The sequence below is a fragment of the Panthera uncia genome (assembly GCF_023721935.1).
Source record: "Panthera uncia isolate 11264 chromosome B2 unlocalized genomic scaffold, Puncia_PCG_1.0 HiC_scaffold_24, whole genome shotgun sequence".
NCBI classification, from domain to species: domain Eukaryota; kingdom Metazoa; phylum Chordata; class Mammalia; order Carnivora; family Felidae; genus Panthera; species Panthera uncia.
This window is the reverse complement of record NW_026057580.1, coordinates 46,670,515-46,682,149: the sequence shown is the minus strand read 5'-3', so window position 1 is coordinate 46,682,149 and position 11,635 is coordinate 46,670,515. Positions and strand designations below refer to the sequence as shown.

The window sequence follows — 11,635 nt, the reverse complement described above, 5'->3', positions numbered from 1 at the left end:
CTTTAGATTTTCTTTTTTTTTCTTTTCTTTTTTTTTTTTTTTAAATAAAATCAGTTTGTGAACAAAATGGGGTTTTCAAACCTCAATTCAGTCCATCCCTGTCCCCTCACCCTCTCCCAACAAAGGGCAAAAAACAAACTATAACCTCTCCTCAAAACAAGTGAAAAGTTAATAGTTATTCAAGGAAACCTTTTGGTTAGACATGCTAAGAATTACTGTTGAAGCTTTTATTTACTTTTTTAATGTTATCATTGTGTATGTACACATTATTAATTTAAAATGATTTATCTAACTGATTCCTTTTGTTACCTGGCTAGCAGGGAAAAGGGGTCGAGGCCGGTCCTGACCTGTTACAATGAAGACTGACTTGCTATGTGGGATTACACCAGAAGCTTGCAGTGGAGTAATGGTAAGGAAATCAAGCAACCTTAAATATCTCGGCTGTATAGGAGCATATTCTGTTGCAGAAGACCTTCCTATGAAGATCATGGAATCAAATACAGGACATTGAACTAATACTTGGACTTTGATATGAATTTCTTTAACAATTTTCTCTGCAGTGCAAGTTATTAAACTAAAGCTACTCTATTTTCCAAATGTGTTCCAACAGAAATCCTTCATAACTTCTAGCATGGTATCTTAATAAAGAATAAAGTTCTTCTCTTTAAAAAATCTGCTCTAAGTAGATTTTTCCCCTGTTTTTTTAAATTAAGGATCCCAGCAGTGGTTTTCTGAAATATTCTCTTGAATTTGTGCATTTAAATTTTATTGCAGTGGTATAGATGAATGCCATTGTTGGTATCCTTAAATTTTATTTCTGCTCACCAAGGTTAATCATGATTGTCTATATCTTTTTTATAGTAATCACTTTTGAATTGTGTTCAGATATGCAGTTTCAGGTGTAATCATCAGAGCTGGTTAGTCAGGCATTCCAGATAGTGGTTCTTTTCAGAACCTTTTTTAAAGGGTTGGTTAACTACCTCAGTAGCAGAGGATTGAACTATACCCTGTCTGTACTGTACATAGAAAATCTTTGTAGATAAAAGCAAGGCTTGTTAAATGATATGAGGGTAAGATTTTAATATACCAAATGTAACATTCTTAGTTGCCTTTAGTTTCAGAGGCTTGTAAGACTTCCTCATGACCATCATAACAGGCCTTGCTTTTGTCGTATTTTGTGGCTGAAAAAGCAGCCTTGCTTCTTCAGATATTGTAGTTATTTGGATGTATAATAGTTTAGCAAGATGTTACTTTTGTAAGACATCAGATGTTCAAAAAAGTGCATCCGAACTTGTACTAAATACTGCAGTGTCCCTTTATAAAAAAGTCAGACTAAAACTGACAATTGTACAGCGAAGCCTGACATTTGGATATTTTGAAGTTTTTTCATAAATCATAGAAATTAGTATATGGCTGTAGTTTAGCTTTTTAGGTAAAAGGTATGTTTCATTAGTGCATTTCTTATTGCTGATCACTGCAAAAATGTGAATCAGCTTTCCATTTCTTATGCAGGTCATGATAACTTGTAGAATAGAGTACAATCATTTGTGCTATGTTTTTAATTTTCTAAAGCACCTTGATGACAGTGAGTGTTCAGTGGTGAAGCATCCTCTATTGAATCACCCTCAAAAATTTTTTGCCAAGTCCTAAATTGATAGCTTAAAGTCAAAAGTGAAATTATAATTTAATTAGGACTTGGTATAAAGAAATCCCTTTTCCCCTTCCCCAAAGGGATACTGCAGTTATATCACATACCCAATAGGCACCACGATGAAGATCAGAGCTTATTATACTTAATTAAGGTTTTATACACACCAGTTCCCCCAGTAAATGCAAATTTAACAAAATTAGACATGTCATATGTTCAAAATGCTCATGGCAAACAATCATTTTGCATTCCTGCAAATAAAATTGTTTTATACTGTAAGCTGGAGGCGAGTGTAACTTATTTTTGTAATAAAGTTTTTATTTTTTTTATGTGTCATTAATATAAATGTGTGTTAGTGTAGAAATATTCTGGTTTAAAAACTTAGAATTGCACACATTTCAGTATGTTTATTTGTACTTACATAATTTTAGAATAGTGGTTGCCAATAGCCTGTATGTTTCACATTAATTGGTTTTTTTATGTTACCTTAATAAACCATTTTAGTATGTTGTATGTCAGTTACTGGGATAGCTGGGACATAGAGTGTAATTTAAAATTTGTCAATAAGTATTCATTGGAATATATGTAAATGTGCCTTGCCGGTTATTGAAACTTACCTACAAAATGAGTATGGGGTGACAAAAATTAGTTCCTGGTGCTTAATGAAACTTTCTGCCACTGATTTTATATATTACCCCGTGCTTTTTTAAAGTACATCTCTTTCAAATCTTAGTGTAAGTTTGAGGGCTACACAAAACATTTACATTTCATTCTAACATATGAGTACAATAGGTTGTGGAAAGTGGGTAAACTAAATGTAGCCTTCAGTAAAATTGAATCTCAGTGTAATCTTTGGTGCTGGCGTTTCCCAGTTCCAAGGAATTAAATGATCCCATCAAAGAGGTCATTGCCATGCCTATTGGCACTTTACTGTCATACCCTTTTTTAAGGGACACTGTCAAGGTGTTTAAGTTAATTCTCAGAATTATTTGTTGGGATTTTAGGATGGGTTTGTTTGACTTAAGTACGAACTGCATTGTCAGAGTTGAAAGATGAACATTTTTGTGAGTTCACAAATGTGTTCTTAAGAAAACATTAAACTATGGAGCTGTGGGTTTCCAAGACTATTTGGCATTCTTAGTTTGGGGATTTGGGAGGGAAAACTGATGATAAAAAGAAATTGTAAGGAATTGATGGGTAATGTAAACAGTGGTGATGAAATCTATACACGCTCAAGTGAAATTACTTGACAGTGTTCATTTGAATAACTTTGAATTCAAGCCATTATAATTACTTTTAAAATTAAATATCATTTGCACTGTTCTGATAATGGGTGCAGTTTTTGAGCAATATAATCAGAGCTAAATATGCATGTAGTGATTAGTGATGTGAACAATTAAGTTCTGAGAAGAAATACTAACTGGTATTTTCAAACTTAAATTTCTGTAGTAAAATCAGCATCAAACTCTTATCAATAAGAGATCAAGGAAAACAGGCAATGCATATAAACATACTTTTGAATGTTGTGTGGCCTATAAAGCAATAATGCAATTTATATGGAATGTCATGGGATATGAGAAATGGAAATGCAAAAATAACTAATCCTTTAGTAAAAATGTCAACCTGTTAAAAGGGGAATGTTAACTAATGTAGGTTATTGCTATTTGTGATTTGTTTATGGGTTCTTGGCTTTGACAGCTTCAAAGAATGGACAGATAACAAGTCAAATTTTGTATATATTGTCAAGGAATGGGTCTTAAATCCAAGAGTCAAGTCCCTTCCTTGGGGTGAAAAATGTATCCTTAAAGCATTCTGATTGTTAAACAAGAAAACTTGAGTTACCTAAACAGACGCAAGATTTTGTTTCTGCAGACTACTTGGCAATCAAAAGTGATCATCAATTCAGTTAATCAGTTTTCAGAAATTTGCTTTGTGAGAAAATTGTGTTCTGTATATTTTCCCAAACATGCTTTTTGTGGAAGATTTTCAGCCATTGCAATTAAATCAGATACTAGATATGAAGTGGGGGTTGAGCACAAAAAAGAGCGGTTGCACACTCATGATGGTGGTTGTAGCATCATGAGAAATTTATCAATTGCAAATCTGATTTGACAAAATACAAACATTTCCTCATGATAAAATAGGAACTTAATAGGAATGGATTGATGGGGTGATCTCGGGTATTGTATATATTTGGGAAGACTTAAAACCAGGATGAATACATGCTAGATGGACAAAATTGTCACATGCAGGGCAGCTTTTTTTGACTGCTAAGCCAAAGTCACTGTTGATCAGAAACAGCAAAAGATCACCTTGTTATTACAGAGTAAGACATGTTTCTATTTTAAGGGGAGAAATTAAATGTAGAAGACTTCATGCATTTAGGAGAAGGAGCTAACCCTAGAGTAAATGACTGTTCAGATTCCTAATACCCACCATGACCATTTTCTCCCCAGTGATGTATTCCATAAAACCAAATTTTTATCTACCATAGGAATTGATTGGTGGGTATAAAATGAATGAATAAAAAACTTTAACAATACATAAAATGAACAGACTTGTGAGGATGATGTTTTAAAGTGTAGCATTTACTCAGTGATACCACTCAATAGGGCATGCCACTACTTTTCTTAAGATGCTAATTATAAACCAATATTCAAAGACATTTTTAACTGTGGGCAAAGTAATAGATGGACTTTTTGGTCTGTCACTTTTTTAAAAAGTACTTAAGACATAAGTTCTATTAGCACCACAGTCTGCCTTCAGTAATATACATAAAATATTTTTCAGGACCAGAAGCATTCAGTTGGAAAAACCATCTTTTTTATGAATGCAAAACAGTATTATAACTAATGCTCTGGTCCAGGATTAGGTTTTTAATATTTTAACAGTAGTCTGATAAACATTTAGAAGTCTGGCATTGAGAAACAAAAGCTTGTACCTGACTAGTACTTTTATTTAAAAGAAATATTAGTTCTCTTAGCTTATTTAAATTGTCTCTTACATTTATTTATCCATAGAATTTATATTTATTTCATTCCTTTCATCTCACTGAAAACAATTGTCTGCAGGCTCTTTGATTTGGATTAGATGTGTGAAGTACTGTCTTTTGCCAAAAACCTCAACTTACCTGTTCTTTTAAACGTAGTGGGTTTGTGCTTGTTTGGAGATCAGTTCAAAAACTATCTGTACTATCTGTACTGCCTCTGATGTTAAGATTTTATGTATAGCATAAGGAAGCTAGCTCTGACTATATTTTCCTAAGAATAAAGACCTATTTTTGTAGCATGTCTTAGGATCTCCAGGAGTCCAAGAATTATTGTGGGTGTCCTCCATTTCATCTTTTTTCACTTAACAGCTTGTGAATAGACACTTGGAATCTTTAGAGCTCTTCGCCTTTTGATTATACATGCAAAGTGACTAGCCAATGGTAAAAAAAAAGATGCCCCAAGATCCCTAATTCAAGCACATGATGGGGAGATGTAAACATAGAGTGTTGGTCTTCACTTATTTGGTGAAAATATTCTGTGGTCACACACATGCCAGTGGACTCAATGAAGAAGTTAATGGTAATTTGGTTCTGGTTTTCTGGGAACATACCCTATCATGCAGTGTTCTTCCATTCTCTATCACCATCTTTCTCTGAAGGGTTGGAAATGATTCAGGTTGCAAGTGAATCAGGAGAGTGGAGTGAACAAATGATCTGTTTTAATAAAATGTTGCACGTCTAGGAAGGTGAATTCAGCTTAAAATGGGTTCCATTAAGCTAGGATGGCAAATCATCAAAGAATGGGGAACTTGTAAATACATTGGAAGGGTTTGGTTCATAGCCCTAGAATTTCTTGGAGGGTGGGGGCAGGTAGTGGTAGTTTTGCCACTTCATCCGGACAAAAATTGCTTTAGTAGGTCACTTCATGTGGATTTTAGTTTGTATTTAGGATAGCCAAGATTTGTGCTAATATTTAGTGAAAAGAAGCTTTTGTCTTTTCAGGGCAGTCATGGAAGTTTTATACCTGAAAAATACTGCTAGAGCATTTTAAAAACAATTTATGTTGCTTTATTTGACTGCCTGTGCAGACCAAACTAGTACTTTTTTGTTGAAATCAAGACTGCTGAATAAGACTTGGGTAAGGAAGAAATCTTAATAAACTGTTTTGGAAATTAGTGTCTTCCAAGTGTTTCCTAGAATGTGTTTTTAACACATTTTAGAATAATTTACAGGCTTCAGTGAATATCTGATTTTTCACGTTGTAAAGTGGTTTCAAATAAGTTCTAATCTGAGGGGAGTTTAAAGGCAGTTATCTGCAATGTTCATTAAGTGTCATTGATTGATTTAGGCTTTCAGTCTGTATTCTGAAAAGATTGTTGTGACAAAATACTGTTTTGGAGAGAATTTTAGGATACCTAAGGAGATCAGTATCTTCTATCATTTATGAACTACAGCCAAGTTTTACTTCAGGGTAAAGACAAGGGTTTTTGATGTAGACAGGCTGTTACCACCGATTAAAGGATATGGGCTTGTTCATGATATAAAATCTGTAGAAGAGTCTTTAGATTTCAAAATCGGGTCTAAGTGTAGAAACCTGCAACATACCAGAAGAGTTCTAACATTACATCTGATGTGATGTGGCTCTTTTAATGCTGTTAAGTTCAAATGAGGTAAAGGAAATCTGAATAATTATGTCATTTGTGTGATATAATACTGCTTTTGAATTTAGGTGTCCCAGTTTTTTCCTATGGGAATTAGAAAATGTCAGTACTGCATCATTTGAACACAAAGTAAAACTATGCATCTGTTTTATGTCATGAGTAAAAACACTTTTTTTTTTTTTTTTTTTAAGATTTTAAGTAATCTCTACACCCAACTCTGGGGTCAAACTCACAAACCCAAGTCACATTCTCTACTGACTGAGCCAGCCTGGCACCCCCTTATGACTTCATTTTTCAGGTGTCTTTAATATGTTCGTGTTTATGTTGCTTTAATTGGAAGGCTCAGGAATTAGGCTTCTGAAATTGCTTTAATTTCCTTAACATGTGAAATACTTAAAGTATATATACTAATTGTGTATCTTGATATATTGTCAATATTTGGAAGGAGTTTGTAGGAAAACCAAAAGTAATGAACAGTATGTCAAAGGTCATCTATGAAAATTGGTAGATACGCTTTTTAATTCTCTGCAGCCACATGCAAATGCAGTACGTGTAGTTTTGAAAAAAATATTTCCCTTGCTTTTTTCTTGAAATAGTTAAAATCCCCATGAATTTGCACAAATTGAATTCTTAAAAATCTTTCAACACTAATGACAGGTACTTTTTTCTTTAGGAACCCAGCTTCAGATTCCTTTATAAAATAGAATTAAAATAATGATGAAAAAAACATTCTAAAATTATATCAGGAAATGTTAGTTGATCTCTTGGTTTCCTGAGGATCCATTTAGCACTTAGGACAGCATCAGCCATAGTTAGGGCCCCAGCAGGACATAATTGTAGTTACTTTAGTTTATCTGGGCCAAGTGTGTTTTTATCAGTCTGTTTAAATTACCAGTGCTACTTATTCTTTGAAGTTAACTCAATTTCTTCTCTTTATGGTTTCTTTTGCCTCTTAGAATGGAAGCTCCTCCAGGGCAGGGAAATCTGACTCAGAGGGGTTAGGCACTTAAAAATAGTTAAATATTTTTCGGTTTGGTAGAAATTTAGTTTATTTGCTGAATTAGGCTTAATTATGGCTTGCTAACTTGAAAAAAGGAATAAAAATTTGGAACCACTGAATATACATTAGAAAGCTTTTTAAAATGAACATGTAATGCTAATGTTTTAAGTAAATTGAGATCATGAAGATTCACATTTAAATTGTACATCTGACATTAAAAAAAATCAAAATTGGAAGTTAAGGGAACAGTTGGCCTTGTGATATATATAAAGACTGCTTTTTTTTTTTTTTTAAGTATTGAAGTTATAACCCAGCTCAGCAATTTTTCCTTTATGTTGATTTTTAGCTTAATTCCAGGTTGCTGAATGAAACAGCATTCCAACTACAAACCTCTATGAGGAAGGAATACTTAAAGATTGAATTCTTGTTTTGCTCATGAAGTATAGTTGGTTTTAAGTCTGTAAAATTTGTTTAGGCTTGTTTTGCAGAGTACTTTAGAGAGGATAAGTGATTATACCTGAGAAAAGCATGAAGGCTAACCTGAAGTGAAAGTCTTGAAAACAGTTTTTTTAATTAAAAAAAACACAGGTATTTCTAACTAATCGCTACTTACTATATTTTACAATAATGAGCAATGATTGGTTGCATGCATATGAATAATTGTATTTACCTTTCAGTTGGTAGATTGTTGAAGTTAAATCACTTAAAAAGAGGCTCTGAATTTAAGGCATCTCATATGATACTGTATCTCCTACTTTGAGTAGTGGAGAAAGGTGTTGTATATACTTAGTTGATAATTTAGCTGAATTGTATAAGAGTTATACCTGGAAAGCAGGAGCTAGTGCAGCATATGAAATAGCATTCAGATAGCACAGAAAGTCTGCATCTCCTCACACCATCCAATTTACAGACAGGACCCCTTCTGTAGTTCTTATATAGTGGTTACTGTTTCTCTCGCTCTTTTTTTTTTTTTTTTTTTTTTTTTCCTTTTAAGAGCATGAGTGGGGGATAGGGGCAAAGGGAGCACATCTCTCTTAATTACTAAATTTAGTTAGTAGTTACCCCTTGTGAGGAGTTTAGCTTAAACTAGTTCTATTCTTTTGCCAAACTATTTTAAATTCAGTTGATTACCTTTATTACTCAAACTACACTTAAGCCTCTACTTATACCAATTTTAGGATCTGTTTGATCCTCACTATATAAAGAAGCACACTCAATATGTTATTTTTTAAGTTCATTAAAAAATTTTGAGAGAGAGCTAGTACAATCAGGGGAGAGGGAGAGAGAATCCCAAGCAGGCCCCACTGTCTGCAAACATGAACTGTGAGATACCACCTGAGCCTAAATCAAGAATTGGACACTTAACCTACTGAGCCACCTAGGAGCCCCTCGATATTTTATTACTTTTCCTTCCTCTCCCGGTTCCTGCTATCATTTTTCAGATTTATGGCACTTTATAACAGGTTATCTTTTATTTTGCCTCTAGACTGAAGATAGACAAAACGTAGCATTTATAATGGTAATGTATTTAGATTCATAGATAACCCTATTTTGATAAAATTTGTGTCCTTGGGAAGGCAAAATTCTAAGGTAGAAATAAAATGAATTCTTTTAATGTTCCTTTATTTGGATTCATGCCATAGCTAAAATACAAACCATGACTTGGATTTTTTTTTTTTTGAGTTTCTAATTACGTTTCTTTTTATAAGCTGTTTTGCTATTTAATCATATTTAGTGCTGTGTACTACTGTCATATTAGGATTCTTTTTTTTTTCTTTTTTTTTTTTTTTTTCCATTCCATTGCTGGATTCCACTTTTCTTAGGTTCCATTGCTTCCTCTTAGATTCCCTTTTGTTCTTGCTGCAATATGTTCTCTGGTAATATTTTCAGGAAAGGTTACATGAACTGTAAACCGTCTTGCACACTGGAAAATGTTTCACCCTCACTGTTGGTTGACAGTTTGGACATAGGATTCTAGCTGCACTATCCTTTTCCATCAGAACTTTGGAGGTACTGCTCCATTATTTGGTGTAACAACAGTTTTTTTCTTTTTAATTATTTTGAGAGAGAATGAGTGGGGGAGGGGCAGAGAGGGAGAGAGAGAATCTCAAGCAGGTCTGCATTGTCTGTGCAAAGCCTGGTGTAAGGCTTGATCCCATGAACATGAGATCATGGCCTGAGCCAAAATCAAGAGTCTGACACTTGGGGCACCTGGATGGTTCAGTCAGACTTCAGCTCAGGTCATGATCTCACAGTTAATGAGTTTGAGCCCTGCCTCGGGCTCTGTGCTGACAGCTCATGCTCTTTCAAAAATGAATAAATGTTAAATAATTTAAAAAAAGGAGTCTGACACTCAACTGACTGAACCACCCAGGCGCCCCGCCCTGTGTTATAATAGTCTTGATTCGAATGCAGTGCTTGCTTTGTAGGTAATTTTTTTTCTTACACATTCAGATTTTTTTTAGCTTCGTTTTCTAAGGTTTGATGAGACTGCATAGGTTTTCATTTATTTTGCTTTTTAACTGGAAGACTTAAGAGTTTTTTTGTTGCTGAGAATTTTGTTTTTCAGTTTTTTCAGTTTTTCTGCTTTTTTGGAGCTTGGTTTGGAAGAATTGTACTGCATTGATTTCTCTTATATTTAAGCTATTTTTTTCATTTGTCACTGTAGCTTTTTATACTTTATAAGAAATACTACCTTTTATTTTTCCCTCTTCCAGAGCATACACTGACTTTAAGTTTGACCAACAGAGCAGTCTGTTTTTATTTTATATATAGACTATCTTTCTCATTCTTGAATTTTAAAGGTTTTTTAAAAAGTGACCAGTTACAGGATGCATTGAAATATTAGCTCACTTTAGTTATTTACTTTTTCTAATTTTTCTCAAATGTTTGTTGGTTCTTTATGAAAGAAGGATTTGATAAAAGTAGACTGGTGTACTATGCCTGTTCACCGACATAACTATGTGCTGTGCATATGAGAAAAACATATGCTTTATTTTTAGCTTCCTTGGGAGCAGGCAGGCAGGCAAGGTACCCCCTCATGCCTGAAAGAAGAGTGCCTGATTGCAGGAGTTTTGACTCCTTCCAGGCAGATTATTTGCTGTGAGGAGGTGGTTAGACCCTCAAAGCAGCTTTATAACCTTCAACTGCTTAAATATCTTCTTTTACTTGCTACGCAGAGGTCTTGCCTTTTCCTTCCCACTCCTCTCAAGAAAAATGGCTCCTGTTTCTTGTATCCTTGTAAGCAAAAAATTAATATGAGCCTCAGTTCTACATCGTTTGTACCTAAAATGTGCAACTTAGTATAAAAAGTGCTACTTTTAAATGGATCTGGGTAGTAAAATACAACAATATGTGTACATTATTTTGAATTTATTAGAAGAAACCATCTTAATCTGTATTACCACGTTCATTTTGATGGCTTGTTTAAAATAAACTGTCCAGGGGAAGTTTGAATAAATCTTACTGGAAAAGAGAACATCACCTAGCATGTTAAAAGGGTACATAGAAGACATTTTGTGACTAAACATGAAAATTTAGTGACATTTTTGACTGGACAACGCAGAGTATTTTGAAAAACCTTTGGGAATCGTAAAATAGGTTTTGTTTTAGTATTTAATTTCTGAACATTTAAAACGAAACCCATTGTGCAGCATTTTGTTTTTCCATTTATATTTAACACAGCTACCTTCATGTATGCTATTTTACCTGGTAATGTGACTACATTCTTTATTTTGGTAGAGATTTCTCAAACCTACCATACCCAGATTTGATGCGAATCCATGTTAATCTGGTTGTGGAAATAATGACTTTCGTCATATACTCTTTGCTGATTCCAGTCTAAGTCCTTTAAAATTTTTCCACATAAAGGCAATTTGAACATCTTAGATCATTTTAGCTGTTCTTAAGGACTGCTTCCAGGTATTAAAACATTAAGTTTTATATTAAATACCAAGGGAGAAACTGACTTGAAATTTTTGGTACCAGAAATCTTAGCTAATTTTTAATGGCAATAGTAGTATCTGGAAACACATGCACATACCCCAGGAAACTGAAGAAGAAAATAAATCTTATTAACTAATATACCTAGACCCATTCATTAATGGACATAAGGCATGCTAATCTCCTATGGCTTCCCCATTCTACTAAGCCTGATGTGTGTGTGTGTATAGATTGCTCAACCAAATTTTTGTGCATTAATACAGTCACAATTTCAATGATTTAAATACTTTTTAGTTTCCTAATAGTTCTAGGTGAAAACAATAATAAAAATATTTTTTCCTAATCATTGAGGCATTTAATGAGGGAACTATGTGCAAACACAATATAATCTCTTT

At 33.8% G+C, this 11,635-nt stretch overlaps 1 protein-coding gene across 2 annotated transcripts in view; it reads left to right on the top strand.

Moving 5' to 3' along the window:
- Positions 1-7,382, top strand: part of SYNCRIP (synaptotagmin binding cytoplasmic RNA interacting protein) — a 33,669-nt gene extending 26,287 nt beyond the window's left edge. Inside the window, exon 12 of one of the 2 annotated variants that reach the window (XM_049653978.1) lies at positions 321-7,382. In XM_049653978.1, the coding sequence (XP_049509935.1) occupies positions 321-359 (39 nt within the window). In that variant the 3' untranslated portion in view covers positions 360-7,382. Of the gene's footprint in view, positions 1-317 lie in introns of both variants that reach the window. The other variant, XM_049653977.1, reaches the window with a different exon arrangement.
- The last annotated feature ends 4,253 nt before the right edge of the window (positions 7,383-11,635 follow it).